This window comes from Protopterus annectens, chromosome 8.part0 (genome assembly GCF_019279795.1).
Source record: "Protopterus annectens isolate FY-2018-M chromosome 8.part0, PAN1.0, whole genome shotgun sequence".
Taxonomy (NCBI): domain Eukaryota; kingdom Metazoa; phylum Chordata; order Ceratodontiformes; family Protopteridae; genus Protopterus; species Protopterus annectens.
Window position 1 is genome coordinate 1922717250 of NC_056741.1, and position 21490 is coordinate 1922738739.

At 39.5% G+C, this 21490-nt stretch overlaps 1 protein-coding gene across 1 annotated transcript in view; it reads left to right on the forward strand.

The window, feature by feature from the left end:
* The window catches only part of ELMO3 (engulfment and cell motility 3), a 1057243-nt gene that overhangs the window by 435788 nt on the left and 599965 nt on the right, over positions 1-21490 (forward strand). Inside the window, exon 6 of the mRNA XM_044081425.1 lies at positions 9714-9883. Within this exon, the coding sequence (XP_043937360.1) occupies positions 9714-9883 (170 nt within the window). The remainder of the gene's footprint in view (positions 1-9713; positions 9884-21490) is intronic.

A 21490-nucleotide genomic window follows, 5' to 3' on the forward strand; every position in this document is an offset into this window, starting at 1 on the left:
TATGCTTCAAAGCAGGCTACACGCACTATCAGTTCTCTGCACTGCCCTTTGGCTTATCTACTGTGCCCAGGCTATTCACAAAGTGCTTAGCTCCAGTTATTGCATTTTGCAGGCAAAGAAATATTCAAATATGCCCATACCTGGATGATTGTCTAATTCAGGCAGAAAGCCAGGACATACTTTTGAATCATCTGGCCTTTGTACAAAGGGTTCTAGCTTGTCTGGGGTACACCATAAACAAAAAGAAATCACACCTGGTACAGTCAACAAATTATATTCCTGGGAGCAAGCTTGAATACAACTTTCCAGATGGCTTACATCATGCCAGAGAAACAAATCCATTTGACAACCTACTTCAAACAAGTGGCTACAAAAACCCTGCTATTTGCAAGTCAAATACAGCAAGCCTTGGGGTTCATGGCCTTCTGCATTCTTCTAATTCTATATGCAAGACTGCATATGAGGAAACTACAGTGATATCTAAAAAGCCTATGGTGTCAACATTCTCAAGACCTAGAAACAATGATTCCTATCATACCTTGCCTACGCCTAGAGTTCCTTTGGTGGGCAGAGGCCTGCCACCAAAACAAGGGACTACCTTTCAAACCACCCCCTGCCACCCAAACCCTAACAACAGACGCATCAGACTAGCATAGGGGGCTCACTGGGCAGGGAAGTGCATTCAGGGCAAATGGAACCCAAGTCAAATGCACCTGCATACCAATCAAAAAGAAATGTTAGCTGTACAGAATGCTCTGACAGCCTTCAAGGACCACATTCTTCCAGGACAACTAATGGTAAAGACGGACAACACCACTGTTATGTGGTACATAAACAAGCAGGGGGATACACATTTTTACCCCCTCTGCAGACTAGCCATGGCATTGTGGAACACAGCCTTGAGCTACCAAGTGCACCTACAAGCTCAATTCCTACCAGGAAAATTAAATACACTGGCAGCCAGACTAAGCAGAAACCTCATGGACCCACACGAGTGGAAACTGGAACATGGGGGAGCCCAGATATAGACCTGTTTGTCTCTCCCCAGAACTACCAATTGGACAAATTTTTCACAAGGACTCCCCACAAACAAGCCTGGAAAGTGGATGCTCTGTTCTTCATCTGGAAAAACCTATCAGTCTATGCCTTCCCCCCTCTGCCTCTGCTCTCCAAAGTACTACTAAAACTCAAACAGGACAAACCTAGGATGATTTTGATTGCTCCAGACTGGCCACTCCAACACTGGTACCCACTCCTGCGCAGTGTGTCACGGTTATCTCCATGGCACCTGCCTCAGACTCCTTCCCTGCTGTCTCAGCAGGAGAACCAGATTCTGCACCCTCAGCTTCTAATGCTGAACCTTGCAGCCTGGCTAATTACTTAATCTCTCCTTTACCATCTCTCAGCAAACCTGTGATGGATATCATTTTAGAGGCAAGGAGGCCTAGTACTAGAAAATCTAATGCTGAAAAATGGAAAAGATTCTGTGCCTGGAACCAATCTCAAGGGATGAGCACAGCAGCGCCCAATTTACCTTAGCTTTTACAATACTTAACTGAGATGCTTCACAAGGGCCTGTCTTTTTCCTCCATTAAAATCCACGCCTCAGCCATTTCAGCTCATTATAATACAGAACCTCCCCTCTTCTCTCATCCACTGCTCAAGCAGTTCCTCAGAGGAGCCAAAATTTTGTGACCACCCAGGAGAGCTCCAACCCCAGCCTGGGACCTTAACTTTGTCTTGGAGAAACTCACTCTACCTCCTTTCGAGCCAGCTGCTACTGCAGACTTAAAATTTCTTTCTTGGAAAACAGCTTTCCTTTTAGCAATCACTTCATCTAGAAGGGTATCTGAATTACAGGCCCTTATGGCAGTGGAGCCTTTCATCATCTTTCATGCGGACAGGGTGTCCCTCAGAACCAATCCATCCTTCATGCCCAAGGTGGTATCCAGTATGGCTCTTAATCAGTTCATTCATTTGCCAACCTTCTTTCCCAATCCACAGAATAAAGGGGAATGGATACTGCATTCCTTAGATGTGCACAGACAACTTAGATTCTACTTGGACAGGAGTAAACCTCAAAGGAAATCTGAACAACTGCTGGTGGCATTTGCTGCAGGGGCAGAGGGGAAGGCTATTTCAAAGCAAACCATTTCTAAATTGATAAGCCATTTCTTTTATTTCTGCTATAAGCACCATGGAAAACCTATCCCCCAGGGGATCAGACCTCACTCCACCAGGGCTGCATTAACCTCTATAGCCTTTCTCAGAGGCGTCCCTACCAGGGACATCCTAGAAGCTGCTACCTGGAGTTGTGTACATACTTTCACCAAGCATAATCATTTGCCAATTTTCTCTAAATCCAGAGCTGGGTTTGCCAACCATAGCTTTGGGAATCTACCCAAATGTAATGACTGCAACAGTGAAACATGAAGAACATAGTACAGTTGTGTACACTTACCATAAACATAGATGTTTGAGTGTATTCACTGTTACAGTCCTGGTTACCCTCCCTCCAGCCCCCTAACTTCTTTTGGCTATACCTCTACTTTCTTTTACTATGCTTAAAAGCCTTTTTGATGTGTTTGCTTTTTTGTTGGAGGTATATTTTTGTACCTTTATATTTAATTGCTTCCCATCAGGGGGGCACCTGACATCCGGGGCAAGAAAAACTGATGTAATGGCGTTGGCTGCATGTTTTATACCCCTGATGACCTGACATCACGGAAGAAGGGACAGCAACTGAAGCAGGACCCGAGACTTTGTTAATCAGGCCGACTGAGGGCAACCTGCAAGCAGATAACCCAAATGTAATGACTGCAACAGTGAATACACTCGAACGTCTACATTTATGGTAAGCATACACAACTGTACTTTCTAAACAAGGAGGAATTACCTTAATTAAGTACAGCATTATTGCCATTTGTTGTTAGTTTAAATGAAGAAGTCATCCAGTTGCTTGGTTGTGGCTGTTGCAGGGCTGTATTGCACACAGGCAACAGAACAGCCAGCATGTCGTTTTGAAGTGGCTTGTACTTCATGAGTGTATGCCTCCATCTAAGTAAAGCATAAGCAGCTGTGCTGCTGTTTTGTCCCTGTGATCTATATCTGTGTCTGTTCTGCTGTTTCTGTGCCTTTGCTGCAGATCTGTCTGTATTGCTGTATTTGTCTCTGAACATGACTCATACCTCTCAACTGTCCAGATTTTCACAGAATATCCATATTTTTTTCTGCTGTGTAATTTTGGTATGTTTCTCATACAGTTTGTATTTTTCCTAATAAATAATTGAGGACTGAAGTCACTAAATAATAATATACATTTGAGTTTCAGACATGCATGATAATGCAAAACCTGTTATTCTGGCAGCTTCCTAAGTTTATAAGAGCAATAGTTAATATTTGTCCCCGATTTTGGGGCTTTGCATATTCATATGTGTTTATTTCCTGCCCTTAAACAGATATTTGTCATGCTGTGTTTATCTATGTGGTCCTAGACCTATGTCTGGATTGGTGTAGCTGTCTCTTTTTTTGTATTTGTAATGTCTTATTTACTGTTGTGCTGTTGGATCAGTATCTGTATTTTTGTATCTTTCTCAATGCCCCAGTTCTGTATTTCCAAACATGTTTGTTTGTATAGAATTATATGTTCTTATAACTGCTCTGTGTGTCTTCATGTCCCTGTCTGTCTGTCTGTCTGTAATGCTACAGCTAAACTTCTCATCTACCTATATCTCATCAGTTCTGTTTATTTTTTTCACTGGCCTGTGAGTCTGTGCTTCTCTTCTTGCATTATTGAATGTGAGGCCACACCTCAGTGTACAAGCCACTAATTGTGTAACTGTATATTTGCATGTAACTATGTATCTATATATAAAATATTCACTAATTGCGCCACTGTATCTATGTATCTGTGTACTAGACTCACTGACTGTGCCTAGAAATCTGTGTACAAATCTCACTGATTGTGTCAAAATGTTTACATGCCTGTGTAAGAGCCTCACAAATTGTGCGACTGTACCTACATATCGGTGTACAAACCTCAATGACTGTGTTACCATACCTATATATCTGTGTACTAGCCTCAGTGACTGTGCGACTGTACCTGAGTATCTGTGTACTAGCCTCAGTGATTGTGTGACTGTACCTAAGTATCTGTGTACTAGCATCAGTGATGGTGTGACTGTTGCTATGTATCTGTGTACAAATTTCATTGACTGTTTTTACTGTACCTACATATCAGTGTACGAGCTTCACTGATTTTGTGACTGTACCTACGTATCTGTTTGAGCTTCCCTGATTGTGTAACTGTACTTACGTGTCCATGTACCAGCCTCAGTGATTTTGTGACTGTACCTATGTATCTGTGAACAAACCTGATTGTGTGACTGTACCTATGTATTTGTACACAAGCTTCACTAACTGTGTCACTGCATCTATGGATCTGTTTATGAGCTTCAGCATTGTACAACCGTATTTGCATAAATGTATACAAAACTTACTGGTCATATGACAATACCTACATATATTTTATTTTATTTTATAAATATATATATATATATATATATATATATATATATATATATATATTTTTTTTTTTTTATTTAGATTGGTAGAGCACTGATCCACTGCAGAACCTTTTCAGGCTCAGCAAAGATGTAAAAACGGAATGAAGGAATGATATGTGCAATCAGGACAGGCTCAAGAAGAGGGGAAATGGAAAGTGAGAATAAAAGTTCAGCAGCATTGTGATTGTAAATTCAGGCAATGAGAAGGCAGTTCGAGGGGTTGCAGAGACAGGGGTTGAAGCTATGGTATGTTGGGGAAGCAGCAGCATTTTGCCTACTTTATGAGATGATTGCCGGAGGGTGGTAGAGTCTCTTATGCATGTAGACTGCCAGAGGTTCAATCCTAGTATGGAGAAGTTATAGTCAGAACATTTTGTAGTGGAGATGGTTGTTTGAAGGGATGGGGCATGGACTAATTGTAATCTAAGGTTACAGGTTCTTTCTCTGATTGTGAATCTTCCTGCACAGTACATGAAAAGTTGTCATTCAGTAGTTTGAATAGGTGGGTGGCAGCTAGTAGTTGAGCTTTTTGTAGCACTGGTAGCCAGTTTACCTTTTTGAGAACTGAATAGTGACATTCTGTTCTAGGTGCTAGACAGAGTGATGAAGTAACAGATTTTCTTGGCAGTTGTTTGGTGACAGTTAAGAGGTTTTCTCTGACATTAACAGAATTAAAGATTGGCCATATTCAAATTGTGCTAGTAATATGCCTTTTCCTTTAGCTTTTCCACCAGCTCAGAATAAGAAAGGTGATGTCCATGCCAAGAATAGGATTTATTGAATTTTTTATATATATATATATATATATATATATATATATATATATATATATATATATATATATATATATATGCAGTTGTAAATTGAGTGTTTGATCTAGCCAGAGGCCAAGGTAATCGAATGACGTGGTGGTCTCAAATGAGGTTTGTTTGCCATCTAGAATAATGAGGTTGGGTGAGAAACCTGAGATTTTTTGAATGCAGCAAAAGAGCATGAATTTAGCTTGCTGAGTCTAATAGACATTTTCTAGAATTCAGACAATTAGAAAGGGTGTAGAGGTCTTGTTATAGTTGGGTTTGCATAACTTGAGATAAAGAGTGTGACCTCTGCATAACTACATCATCAGTCTTGAGTGTAATGGGAAGATGTGGGATATCAGAGAGGAATTTATTGCTGCAGATGGAGAAAAGTAGGGAGAAGGAACAGTTCCCTGGGTACTTCTTTGACTACAGGTGCCCTTGGTGAGAAGAAAGAGCCTGTTTTAAGATTGAATGAACAGTAGGAAAAGAAGTTAAGGAACCACTGTGAGGCTTTAAGGTCAATGCCATGTGCTTGAATGGTCAAATAAATCAAAAACCTTGATTAATGTAGCTCCATTTAGTTGAGTTTTATCTCTATCCATGTTGATATTGCTAGTCTACAGAGGGATGTCAAAGTGCTGCAGTTGGCCCTGAACCAATGTTTGTTGGAACATAGGAGAGCTTGGTCTGAGATGTTTGTGGCTAGTTGGTCATATGCTAGCTTTTCTATTACTTTACCTAGGGTTGGAAGTGTTGAGATGGGTCTGTAGTCTGGACGTGTTTGAGTGTTGTTTATTTTAAGACTGTCCTGATGATGGCATCTTTCCATATTTTTGGTATGCCATAGTGGCTGAAACAAAGGTTGAAGATGTGCTTTAGTGTGTGTGAGATATGTCTTGCACAGACTCTAACAACCCATGGCAGTTAGTCATCTAAGCCTGGTGGTTTGTCACTGGGGATTGCATTTTTTTTTCTACATCAGTTTTGATGACAGTTTTGAAATACAATACTGAAGTAAATTCAGGTGAATTTGAGTCTGGTGTAGGAGCATGTGACAGAAGTGCTGTGTTGTGTGGGAAGAAGGACGAATTCATGGAGGAAGTTGTTAGGGATGAGGGGATTGTTTCACTGTTGGGGCGTGGTTTGTTCTTCCTATTATTTAACTTGGTTGATTAATAAGAGTAAATTGATGGTGATGAAGGTATATGGCTTTGTGTCTCCTGCTACTGTTTTTGGCTAGGTTACATAGTATAATGAATATTTGTTTCACTTTGGGGGTTTTCTCTGTTTCCACACTCTCCAGGCTTCATCTCTGTTTTGGCAGGGCCTGTAGTTCTTTGGTTAACCATCTGTTTTGGCTTGGTTTGTGCAGTCTGATGGTGTGGTGGAACAGCTCATATTGTACTGAGAGGAGGGTATGAGTTTAGAGCTGCAGTAGCTCATTCAGGATCCTGGGTGGTTGGTATGTGATCCCAGTTTATTTGAGACAGAGTAGCCTGTAGTTTGGAGAAGGCTTTGCTGGGTTTTGGCCTAAACTTTCATTAGTCTGGCTGGCTGGAGTTGAGTGGTGCATTTTAAAGTGGTTATTGGACATTGGTCTGTAAGAGGGGGGGAGTTGGTCACTAAGACAAGGTGGGATTTGACAATTTCAGATTTTGTTATAAATGTTGGTTATTACTGAGTCTAAAAGACTGATTATTTGATCTGTAATTAGGTCTCTTGAGCTGTGAGATTATTTGAGTTAGTGTTAAGATCAACAAAACATTCAAGTAGATCATGATTGCTTTTCTTAGACAGGTTTAGGTTGATGTGTTCCATAATGATTGTTTACTTTGTGGAATGGATTTGGCTATTCAATTAATAAGTTGTTTTACTTTCCTATGAGTGGAGGGAATGGGAGGAAGGCTGAAGCAATCTGTCTTTTGGCTGCGGGATTTTTTTTATTGATAGCCAGTTTGCATCATGATCTGAAGCAGATTTGGCTTTTGTGTGTTTCTATTTGCAGGTGTGATTTAATCATGGCTTCTCCACCTGATCTTGGCCTTAGTCTGCTGTTTTAATAAGTATTTGCAGCCTTGAAGGTGAAAATGGAGAGGATGAAGGTGACTTCTTAAATGAAAGATTTATTGTTGGCAGTGATGTCTTGGGAGTGCTGTTGTAGGAAGGTAGTATTGAACCTCACCGGTTGTGTGACTGTATGTATCTGTGTACAGTCCTCACTGATTGCATGACTGTACATACATGTCTGTGTATTAGCCTCACTGGTTGTGCAACTGTACCTTCATATAAGTGTTTGAGACTACTATGTAACTGTGTCTGTGTATCTGTGTATGATCCTCACTGATTGTATTACTGCACCTTTATATCAGTGTATGAGCTCATTCTGTAACTATACCTACATATCTGTGTGTTAGCCTCACTGATGGCATGACCGTACCTACATATCTGTGTGCTAGCATCACCAGTCTTGCGACTGTACCTACATATATGTGTGTCATCCTCACTGACTGTGTCACTTTGCCTAAGTATCTGTGTACAAACCTCACTGATTGTGTCACTGTACCTACATACTGGTATACGAACCTCACTGATTGTGTCACTGTACCTACATACTGGTATACGAACCTCACTGATTGTGTCACTGTACCTACATATCTGACTGTGTAACTGTGACTCTGTATCTGTGTACGATCCTCAATGATTTTGTCACTGCACCTATATGTCTCTATATGAGCTCACTGTCTAACTATACCTAAGTGTCTGTATATTAGCCTCACTGATTGTGTCACTGTTCCTAAATACTGATGTATGACTCTCACTGATTGTCTCAGTGCGATTATATATCTGTGTATGAGCTGACTCTGTAATTGTATCTGTGTATTTTTTGTATAACCAGCAATGATAGCATGACTGCACATATATACCCCTCTTTTCAAATTATCATTGATAATATTTGCACATTTATTAACCTTTCTCCTGTGTTTGAATTCTACTGTGTTATGCATGTTAGGATCAAATGATTACCAGCTACTGCTATGGCTACCCTTCTATTACCAGCATTCACATTCAAGCTTATTTATTTTTATATTCTGCATTTGTTAACTGGGATTGTCTGCTTGGGTGAGAACCCCTTTTCAGCTGACGCTCGGGGAGAAAAGCTCCACATGACAGATAATAAAAATATACTATTCAGGCTACTACATGGCTACTGTTATAGTATACTAGCAATTCAATTACATTTTAAAACTTCACCCATAGTGTCTAAGGACAATGATAAATCACTTAAATCACTCTTTTTTGATACTCTCAGGCTGAACAATCCTCAGCAGAAAATGCTTTAGCAAAACAGTGCCTGCCAAATGGATAATTTAATCAAGGACATCAGAGTGCTGACAGTTGTTTGGTACTTAATTTGTTTGTATATATGTAAATATGTTAATAATACTAAGCAAATACGAATGACCTGAAAGGTAATTGTAAATTCCCATAATTTTTTACTTATGGTCTAAGAATACTTTTCTACTTTACCTAAAATATAACTGCAGTTTTACTCATCTTAGTTTTCATTTTAATGTAAAAAAATTCATATTGGTAATCAAATGTTTTATATTTGCTGATAAGCTCTATTCTCTGTTTTTTTTTTATTTATTGCATGTCATTAATATACTACTAATTTGTCTGTCTTCTTTTGCTGTTTTTTATGTAATTAATTGTTTATTTTATGTTTGTTAGTATTTTTCATCGGTGTGTCCAATAAGTTGCTATACATTAAAATTTTTGTTGCTTAAATGTACTTTTGACTGGTCATGGCTGAAAAATGTCCTTAGGACTAGTCCATCTACCCAATTAAACTGAATGAATACATAAATAATGTGTGTGTATATCCATATATGTGCCCCTAGGCTCATATCTATTTTTTCTCATTAGTTGTGTCCATACATCTCCATACCTGTGTCTGTTTCATTATGTTTGTGTCTAGGTGTCTATACACCTGTATCTGTGTCTCATATTTGCATATAGCCATATGTCTATGTTGATACATATCTATTTGTGTACCCATGCAGGTGGCCATATACATTTCTTTAATCCTGCAGGTGCCTGTCTTTCTCTTACCTACATACCTTATTTTTTTTAAGTTATTCATTTGTTGAGTGATTAAATGAACTGGCTGTCTTGGACAATTTTTAGTCACACTTTCACATCTCTGTACCCATATCTGTCCCTCACATATGTGTCTTTGCTAAGTATTTGCATATATTTCAGTTGCCTGTATTCTTGTATGCGTGTCAGTACTTCGTATCTTTGCATTTGTAACTATGCACACAATGTTGTTTTTTCTGTTCAACAGAGCCTGGCTGCAGAACAACTTCATGCTGGGGTTCAAAACAGCAATCAGGATGTGAGATCAGATTCTCTGAAAGAACTTGCCTCACTTTCAAAGGATATCACTTTTGCCCAGGAATTTATTAATCGTGATGGACTTGACCTGTTGATAAGAATTGTAGAGGAAGGAGTTGAGTGAGTACCACTAGCATTGATTCTTTTGAAAGGTTGCATCATTATTGGTTAGGGTAATGCACTGTTACAGATGTAGGTTCAATTCCTACAGTTTCTTTGTGCATGTTGAGCAACTCCAAACAAGTTACCTAGTTAAGTAAAATATCATAGGGCTCTCTTGGATAAAAGTATTTGTGCCTGGTGGATCTTTACTCATTTAACAAGGGTTAAGTAATTTAATTTTAATTTATCCATTTACTAACCAGGTAAGTGAACTATTTAGTACAGACTGAAGGGTAAATGCAATACATATGGACAGTTTAGACTAATGTATCCAATTAGCATGCTCTTGGCAGGTGGGAGGGAACAGGAGTACCCAAAAGAAAGCTCCCACACATATGAGGACAATACTCAAGCAGAGAGTAAATGGAGGTTGGTTTGAATCCCAGATGCTGGAGCTACAAGGCACCATACTGTTCTAAGTAAAAGGGAATCCCTCACATAGTGCAAAAAGAAAGGTGCTGTGTAACTGGAGGTGTGAATATACAAAGACGCCAGAAAGAGAAGGCCTTTGGTTTATGTCCTCCTGAGTGCTGCAGCTCTGTCCTTGCAGCTGCTGCTGCCTCCCCTCCCCCACCCTAGAGCTGCAACTCAACCTGTACAGCTGTCCTTCTCCCTCATGAGTGCTACAGCTCACCCTGTGCATTTACGCCCCTCCCCTCCAACACTAGTAAGTTTCAATTCACCCTGTATAGCTCCTGCACCTCTCGACTCCCTGAAAACTTCAGCTCACCCTGTGCAGCTGCCCTCTCCCTCCATCAGTTGAGAGTTGCAAATCATCTAGTGTAGCCGCCCTCCCACATATGAGGGTTCTGTGCAGTTGACCCTCTCTCCACCAACTGAGTGATGCAGCTTTCCCTGTGCATTTGTCCTCCTCCATCCCACATGCTTTTGTCAGAGTCCCTCATACTTCATTGGATATTAAAGAGTCATATTTGCTTATCTCTATCAACAAAATTAGAGAACATTACAGGGATTTGCAGCAGGGGTACAACACATCTTGCTCACATCCTTGCCTTTAGGCTGTCCACTGTTTCCAGAGCATTTATGAAATATTTCACTCCAGTTTTGCCCACTTCAGGGTCAAGGTACTTATCTCAGTTTGTCTCATACAGACCAAATTAAATAAAATCCTGTGTTGCACCCACAAATGCCTCACTAGCCTAGGGATATCTCTAAGTTGGAAGAAAGACAGTCTTAAACCTTCCCACACAAAGACCTTACCGGGATCCATTTGGGTGCCAGCAGGTGCAGACTTATGCTTTCACAAGAAAAGATTTCTGTGATTTGCTCCTTTTCCTCTCTCTAGCAGCAGGAATATCATCCATGTAACCAAGAGTCATTCTAAAAACTCTGGAGAACATGTTCTCATTCATGCTTATGGTTCCACTGGCCAGGATATATATGAGGAAAAATCCAGTTATACCCAAGAAACCTGTGGTGTTAAGACCTCCATTTATTGGAAAAGATTAATTCTGCTCATTGTCACCATTCAGATAGAATTAACATATTGGGCATCTAATATGGCAGCTGACTGGTCTGCTTCATATAAATGAAATCCCATTTACCTGACTTTCATAACATCGAGCCGAGAACACTGAAAGTCCAAAACACTGACTGCTTGGAACACCGATGTTTAATTAAAGGTAAGTAACCTGTTGGTCAACCGGACAAACAAACTGAAATGGAAGCAAAGAAAACTCACCCACGTGAAGGGCGAAGCTGTACCCCCCCCCCAACTAAATGTACTAACTCCAAGATTGCACTACTGTGGAGGTCGGGGGCAAAGGTCAACATGCTGGCCAAGCAGTTACTTCCCTTTAGTGACATGCCAGTGTTCTGAGCGGTTAGTGTTTTGGACATTCGGTGTTCTCTGCTCGATGTTGTGAAAGTCAGGCAAGTGGGATTTCGCTTATATGAAGGGGACCACAGCTGACCTGGGGTTGCTGCAGTTTAAGTCCCAAGAGGACACAGATCCCAATCTCGGATGCTTTTCACTAAGCATATGGGGCACATCAGGGTACCTGGAGGACCAAGGAAGATGGTACAACAGGAACAAGGCCAGTCAGATCAGTCTCAAAGAGAAGTTAACCATTGCCATCCAGCTCTGTAGCTCATTCTACGAGCATGAGTTTTTGGGTGGTGACAAACAACATTACTGTTATGTTATATATCAGCAGTCAATATAGCATGCATTCTTATCTTCTCTACAACATGTCCATGATAATTTAGGACCTAACATTAAAACAAAACGCACATCTTCAAGCAAATTACATTCCTTCAGCAAAGAATTCTCTAGCAGATTTTCTGAGGAGACTCATTCTTCATTTGTAGAATGAAATTCAGAAGCTTTTTACAAAGTGATATTAGTGTGGGGTACCCCAGAGACCATTTACCTCCATGCAGAACGACCAGATGCCAGAGTTCTGTACCAGATAACCTTGCAATAGCTTTCTAGTTGTAAGTACATTTTTGATTGCTTGGAACAGGGCCTCTCTGTGTCTTTCTCCATTTCATTCTGATTGCCAGAGTGCTCCTAAAGGCAAGGCTCAATGGTGTCAACCTAATTCTACTTTGAGCAAAATAACATTGGCTATCTCAACTGAAAGAGATGAGCCTCTGCTCTCCCACTGTTATGCATCTCTCTTACTTAGTATTTAGGAAACCTGGTGCCTCTAAAACCAAGGCTGGTAGCCTGGAAATTAGGACATTGATACTGCAATGGAATTATTTTCTCTCAGATATCCTGTGTCTTGTTAAAGAAGCTAGGAAATCAGATACCAGGAAACCTCACCTGATAAATAGGACCAGATCCTCTTTCTGTATTTTTTTTAATTTCGCCAAATATTTTGGGTTTCTAATACCATGATGGGAATGGACCCCATTCCTAAGTCAAAGTACGATTAAAGTTCTTGAAATTAGTACTGTTTCGCTGTTTGAGGTCAGCCAGTAGTGCTCTTTACAGCACCCGCAGTGTGCCCAGTAATGACTACTTCTGCAATTCATATGGGGTTACATGGATTGGTAACATATCTAAATACAATTGTAGATTTTTTTTATAAGACCTGTTGCTCCTACTACTGTTGGAACTATATGGGCATCTTTCTTCCACATTGCTTTTGTTTCTGCTTGCAGATCCTGATATTTTATGACTTTGTGTCTCTCTGTACACAGGACACTGCAGTCACTGGGTGTAATGATTTCAATGATCAATGCTACTTTTGTCTTCTTTTCTTGGACCACTGTATCCAGTTTTCTAGCATCTATCTTTTGAACTATTGGTAATGGGTGATCCCATGTGATATAAACCATCATTTTCTATGATGCTTTGTGGCTCATGTTTCCAGTGTTTTTCAGCCACTTCAGTACCATAATGTTTGCACAATCCCCAGTGCAACAGTCTTGCCACATTATTATGCCTTTCAGTATACAGTCCTTCTGCCATTAGTATGTCACTACCAGCAATGAGGTGTGCAACTGTTTCCAATTTGGGTTTACAAAACCTACATTTGTCTGTTTCTCCCACATGTTTAATGGACTTTGTAAACCAGCTTGTGCGCAGTCCACTGTCTTGGGCTACCAATATTAACCTTTCATCTCTTTGTTTAAATTTGCCTCTCCTTAACCATTCCTGCTTTTGTTCCTGATCAACATGAGGTTCTTAGGTTCATAGGTTCATAGGTGTGTACCAGACTAATGGCCCTGGAGCCTTTACAAGCCTAGCCCATAGGATTACCCTGGCATCATGCCACCTGACCTTAGTTCCCAGTGCCTCTGTCAAGTAAAGCCACTGGAGTGATCCCCGGGGTGAATTTTCTATTTCCCATATACTCATCAAGATTTCTGTTGAAGAGGACCAGTGAGGTGCTCTGCTTGACATGTATGGGAAGTCTATTCCATAGCTTGGGCAGTCTCTGGGTTATGAACCTGTCCCTCCAGCATGTTTTGTTGATTGTGGTAATGAGGTTGAGTTCTCTGGAGCATGTGACGTTTTCAGTTATATGGAACATGGCATACTGCTCAAGGCAGTATCTGTTCAACAAAGCCTTTTTTTCTAACAACCGTAAGACATCAGTGGTTTTGGTGAGACTACTCACAACTGTACTGTCCCAGGGCACTTAGGGGTAGAACTCCATGTTAAAAAAAGGATAATTCGAGGAATTTACCAGTTCTCATTCTAATTTACAACAGTATACTAAATGCTATTGTTATGTTTCAAATGCATTAATATCATTCAGATTTTTAAATCTAATACAGTTGCAAGATGAGGTGCAAACAGTGATGTACCGAAACAAGACTTTTTTTGTGAAAACATTCTCATCAGAAACACAAAACTCTCCAGTTGTATTTTTTTATTACCTTTAACTGTGGATAATGGACAGTCTGTCCTCATTTCTTGCTTCATTTTCACTACCTTAATCATAGTGCTGTGTTCACCTTTACAGAAACTGAAATAAATATGGACACTGTTTATAGAGAAATTGTGTCTTTCAGAAAAAGTATTGTTTGTGTGTGTGTGCATGCATGCATTCATGAGTGTGTGTGTGTCAATCATCTGTGTGTGTATATGTCCAGTTGTTTGTGTTTTTGGAGGACCATCCACTGAATGAATGAATGAGTAACATCTACACAGTGTCTACATCAAACAAGTCTTCAGTATTTTGCCTGGAAGTGTTTACATAGATACTTTATACCTCAACATGACTCCAAAGAATTTTTCCTCAGGTAGATGGCAAATGTCAGAAGTGTGATTGGGGAGAAGGAGGTAAGTGGGAACATGTATTTTGGGATTGTAATGAGTTGGCAGAGTTTAAAACATTCCCTACAGAGTACTCTCTCAGGAAAACTGGGTGAGCAAATGAGTATAACTAAGCAAATAATTTTTCAGCAGGGCTAGAGGATCTGAATTGTCTAATCATAGTAAGGCCTTGTTAAGTTTAATTCTGGTGGCTGCCAAAAAAGCAATTACTAGAAAATGGAAATCAAAATCTAAACAAGTCACAAGAGCTAACAACTTCTGTAGTGGTTCTCTCTACTCCAATAATTTCTCCAGAACATAGAGTCTGACCCCACAAGTACTAACTACAACTAACCCTCACCAAATTAAATCTCTGTTTAAGTCCTGCCTATCTAAGAACTGACCTTGTTCTTGTCTAAATCTCGGCTGACCATTCTGTCCACCCTACTCTCCAGAATGCATTCCTGTCAACATACTCAAACTGACAAGGTAAACCTTTCATCTCCTACTTATATACACTTAACCACTAACACATACTCTTATCTATTCATGTATAAAACTCAAGCTATGTTTAGCTAAATTACATTTTTTCTCAGTTGTGGTTGTTTCCGCTAAATGTTATAATTTTTCTTGTTGAAAATTGTAACTGATATAGCTAAATATGTTTTTCTTATCATCCTGTACTAACACATGCTTGTAATAATTTCAGCTGTGATTATTCTGTGTAACTTGTGGGGCATTTCCCCCAGGGTCTCCACTGAAAATAGGTCTCCCACCAAGTCGTACTATCTGGCAAACAAACATAACATACATAATTAAATAAATAAGTAAACCAACTGTACTTGAAGCTGAGAATATTGCAACAGAGATAAAAGACCAGGAGGTGAAATCTTTAGAAAAGGGTAGGAGCAAGTCACATAGAAATCAATGGAAACTGTTGGAACAATACATGCAGAAAAATGTTTTGAAAGAGGAATGAGGTACGAGAGAAGGCAGGATTTTAATAATTTATGTAATGCTGCCAAGATTATAGGATATATATCAATGTATGGGATGTATAATGCCTGTAAATGTGAACTTGTTATTTGTTTGATTACCTTTATATAAATGTAAGTTTGCCTATGTCACAAGTGGATAATTCAATGTTGTTGTTGTTGTTGTGTCTTTCGGCTTTTCCCGGTTAGGGGTCGCCACAGCAGAACTCCGGTCCGATAATGATTGGCAGTAGATTTTTACGTGCCGAGTTGCCAGCCCTGACACACAACCTTCAACGAAGGTACGCCCATTCACGCATATCTCCACACAGAAGACGCTCTAGCTGAGAATCGAACAGGACAACGTCTTACTGTGAGGCGACAATGCTACCGCAGCACCACCACCGCAGTCAAGTGGATAATTCAATAAAGGTGTTAAAAATAAAGGTGTTAAAAAAACAAGCGAGAGTAAATCTGTTGGAAAAATGTGCAGACTATGTTGGTTACTGTAGTCCTTTCAGCACACCTGTCAATCGTTCAGAATTTTGCAGACTCCATTTTTTTGCCTCATATTTTTGGTCTCTGTTCATAAAACTTGTAGCTCTTTGACAAGTCACTGATGATTGAAGCCACTAAATAATGACAAGACATTTGAGTTTCAGACTTCATATCCTTCAGAAAATTCATACTAATAAAATACCCATTATCTTGTCAACTTTCTAAATTTATTAACGCAATACTTAAAATTTGTCCATGATTTTGTTCCTTTGTCCTCCCCCATTATTTTTGGCTTTTGTCCAGAATTCTTGCATTAAGAAGTTGAGATGCATGCCTCTCAAAATTAAATTTATGTATTCAGCACTGGCTGTTTAAGAACTTAACTGTAGGTGTGGCTGAGCTTTGTTTAGTTTCTTCTTCAGAATTAACAGCATGGTAAGGCTACTGTACCTCCTTCAACTATTTCACTCTCATTTTCAGACAGTGTGTGCTTAGTGCTTCTTCTCAACATAATTAGTGCCTTGGTACCTTGGATTCAATCTGAGTGTGAGTTCTGAAGTCAAAATCCAAACCAGAGAGCTACAACTTGAGTGAGAAGAAACAGAACCATTGTTGTCTTCATATGTTATTTATGTACTGTTCCTGTTAGACAATATCCACAGCATATCACATATCCACAGCAAATCTCAGCAGCTTATCAAAAACAGGGATGGACCAGCATATCTGTCTGAAGACAAAGCAAACCTGAAGTGCACAAGCAATGTCATTCATTAAACCCTAAGAATCTATGATAGTAATATTGCTTGTAACAGGCAGCAGCTGGCACAATTATAAATACATTAGCCTGCTGAAAAGCACTGAATGACATGGGGAGTGGAAAAAAGAAAGCAGTTTTCATGGCATTACCACTGGATGGTGAAGAACATTCAAGCTGCAGGCGTGGAAGAAGTAGGAGGAAGTAAAACAGGTGATTTTCACATTGTTTAAGTTTAAAAAAATATATTGCACAGCATACTTGCAACATACCACTTTATCTTAGCTTATGGCCTCTTTTTTCCAGACTATCCATACTATATCCTTCTAGTCTGTCTTTATTTAATACTTAACAAAGGCTGAGTGCCACGTTTGTTGCCATCCCACTGAACTGACCCTACCTTTTGTTGTGAGCACAGCAGTACCGAGAGTCAAGAAAAAGGACAAGTTCTTAACTATCGCTGATTTAGAAGGGAAACTAGAATCTGGATGTTGGGGTTAGGCAGGAGGACTTAAGTGCTGTTGGGCACATATCAGAGAGGAAAAACTGAAGGGATAGATATAGCCAAGTTAAACAGTGAAGGGCAAAGATATAACAGAAAACAGGGAGTAATCTGAAGTAGAGAGTTATTTTTTGCCTCAAGTTTTCATGCGAGAGCAAGGAGAAAACACCAGAATGGAAAGGAAGGATGGCTATTAACTGAAGAATAGAGAGAGTTTGACCTTTCTCTGGCTATCTTCAAATGCAGTTTGGATCAATGGATGGGGAATCACAAATATGCGCCTGGGGTAGAGCCTATGTGCATTATAGACCAGGGCAATCTGTAAGATACTGAAGGAATCTGCACAAACCCATGCCATCCTCTTACTCCTAGGGGCTATATATTGGGTAAAATCAAGTTATACTGGCTAGGCCTATAAGGCCTCTTAAGCCATTAGCTTCATAATCTCCTATGAACCTGTGACCACAGACAAAGTCTGGAGCTTGTTGGCTAAGTGTGAATAAGGCACAGTGAAAAAACGAGTCAGTTTAAGCAAATGAGTATGGAGTTGTCACTAAAGGTTAAATGTACTAGGTATCTGCTCCTCAAATGCATACAAAGGAAGTTGAAAAATTATTTATGATGATGAGATGATGCTTGCTGAAACCAAGGTCTGATTAATGCAGTTTTTCAGTACTGTATTAACTTATACGCAGTTGCTAATAAAATAACTTCTCTGTGTAACAGATGACACATACAATACTCTCACAGTTTACAGCTTTAATGTACTAAGTTTAGTTTTTCAAAGCATGTATGAATGATAGCTTTCTATTCTCCGTTTACCTCAGAAAGAATCTGTTCCTATATGTACCAGATCTAACAAAAATCAGGTTTACCCCACCATTTAGTCACTGTTCTTTTTTGTACACTTTTTATGAAAGCAGTCTTTTGATGTAATGCAGTCTGTTCATTGTGTTCTGTTTCAAGGTGAATTATGTGACAATCTTAAACTTTTAGGGAGTCATTCCAGTTAGGAAGTTGTGTTTGTCTCCTGCCAATAGGAAGTTGTTCATTCCTGCACCTGGGTTTTTTGTACCAGGCAAAAAATATTCTGTATTATACATGCAATAGTATGCCAAACCATGTATATTTCTAACTAAGGAAAGTTTAACCCTTTTGTGTGTATATATATATATATATATATATATATATATGGATCACCTTCAGATGCCCGAAACGCCAAACCGCCGACACACAAATCACCGACACCAAAAGACCGACAACAAAAAATACCGACAACACAAAACACCGAATACCATTACACCAACACACTACACGTAAACAACACAGTACACTACATAACATATCCACTATCCCTAACCCAAACCCTAACCCTAAGGTCCGACACTACCGCACACTTACCCTACCTGCACCCTAACCCTAACTCACTTACCCACGCCTAACCCCAAGATCCGACACTACCGCACACTCACCCTACCTGCACCCTAACCCTAACTCACTTAACCCACCCCTAAACCCACAGTCCCTCACTATCGCACACACACCCTACCTGCACCCTAACCCTAACTCACTTAACCCACCCCTAAACCCACAGTCCCTCACTATCGCACACACCCTACCTGCACCCTAACCCTAACTCACTTAACCCACCCCTAAACCCACAGTCCCTCACTATCGCACACTTACCTGTCCGCTCCCTAACACTAAATCCCTCACGCTATCGCACAATTACCGAGTCCGTCGGGTTCTCACCTTGTCGGTCATCTGCGTTGTCGGTGTTTTCGACCCGTCGGATTCCGTGTCGGTGAAATGCGATTTCGGGCATCTGAAGGTGACACATATATATATATATATATATATATATATATATATATATATATATATATATATATATACATACACATACTAGCAAACAGAAATGTACATGCATTTAAATCTGTATATTTTATTTTATTTATTTATTTCATTTTATTTTACATTTGTTGACCGGGCTAGTCTAAATGGATATATGTCCATTTGCAGTAGAGGCCCGGGGATATAAGCTCCAAGAACACAATTCTAATAAAAATGTTGGTACAGTACATAATTTAACAAATGATTACAACTGTGGTGTGTGTGTGTGAGGGACTCTAACGTGTGGGTGTGAGTTTGCACAACTACATCACAAATCTATCACATACATTTAACAAACCATAATAATGAAATCACTGCAAACATTGGTATTATCTACAAGATAAAATTCTCTTTGATAGCAAGGAAACTGGACTTAGTACAGAGAAGTAGTGGGAAGTAGTAGCTAGTAATAGAAAGGGGAAGTTAGTCAGGGTTAGTGCAGGGGCATAACCAGTGTGTTGTAAGATATAATTTCAGTTTATATTTCAAAGGTGATATTGAGGACAGTGATGCAAGTTCACTGGGAAGTAGGTTCCAGTTTTTTCCAACAGTGTTAGAGAACAGTCTCCGGCTGGGTTGTTGGATTTACTTATGCAAACAAGTAGTTTATTTGAAGAGCGTAAGGTATTACGATTTTTGTTGGGGGTTATGAGGGTGGAAAGTGTTGGAGTATTAGTAGGTTGGTAAACGGTCTTGTGGGCAATGGTAAGCTGGTGAAATTTTAGCTGATTTTCTAGCTCAAGCCATCATAGCTGCTTTAAATTGTAATAGTGGTGGGTTCTAAATGGATTGCCAGTGGCAAATATATATATGGGTCTACTTTGTTAAAATGAAAGACCACAACACTGAATCCCACATCACCAAGACCAGATGGACGAAACCCCGGAACACCAAAAAGCACGACATTCAAAATCCCGATATTACGGGATTTTGATTTAGCACTTTTGGTGTTCCGCTATAGATAAGTATGTATGTGTAAGTGTATTTGTGAGGGGTATTGCTGTGTGTAAGTGTGTGTTGTGACTGTGGTGTGTGTGTGTGTGTGTGTGTGTGTGTGTGTGTGTGTGTGTGTGTGTGTGTGTGTGTGTGTGTGAGGGACTCTAACGTGTGGGTGTGAGCTTGCCTTGTGTGTCTGTGCAATCTTGGAGTTGGAATAGTAAAGTAGGGGGTGTGGGGGGTGCAGGGGGGCTTGCCCCTGCCTATGTCCAGTGTAGGGTTGTGTGTTTGGTAGTTTGGGGCAGTTGTGTGTGTGTTTGTGTTTGTGTGTGTTTTGCAGTTACGCGTTTTTCGGTGTTTCGTGATTCTGGTCTCGGTGTTGTGGGTTTTGGTGTTGTGGTCTTTCTTTCTTACGAAGTAGACCCACATATATATATATATATATGTATAATAAAACAGTTCTCCCTTTTTGTTTTAAAACACATAAACAGTTTACATTGATAAATATTCTTTGATCAGATTATAATTTTCATCATAATTTACAGAGAACACATTAGGAAACAAAACCTTTAGTTTTCTTTTGATACAAGTTAAAACACAGTTCCATGTAGTAAATACAATAATAACAAACATTACTACCAGCATTTGTTGTATACTCCAGTCTAACAACTTTTTTTCCTTTTGAAGACCATCCTGTAAAAATATTTTACTAATTGTGTGCTGTGTTTGCTTCAGTCTTTTCTGCTAACTTGATTATTTAAACGAGACAGACATTTTACTTTTTGGAGTAAACATGTAAGTTTTGTTATGCCACACTAAATGAGTGATATTACTAAGATATCCCACAAAGGGTGTTTGCTTAGAAAAACTCATACAATGCAAACAAACTGAGGAGCAATTTCTGTGAACATTTTAAAACTTGACTGCAGAATTGTCTATTTACACAGATTTACAGATTGTTGTAAAAAAACATTGTTTATACACTGGAGAATCCTTTTTACATATTAAATCATTTGCTGTACAACATACGCCAAGCATATTTATTATTTACTATCAGTTTTGCTTGCAGAAAATGTTTTGCATTTGTACATACATGGGCTGTAATGTAGGTTCTATATTATATCATTGAATGCTTACTAAAGCAAACTATGATTAATTGACCCCATGTAAGAGAAAGCTTACAATGTCGAAACCTCAGAACAGCGATTTGCCCCCCAGACTCCCCTACTTAAATATACCAACTCCGAGATCACACTACAGTGCTGAAAATGGC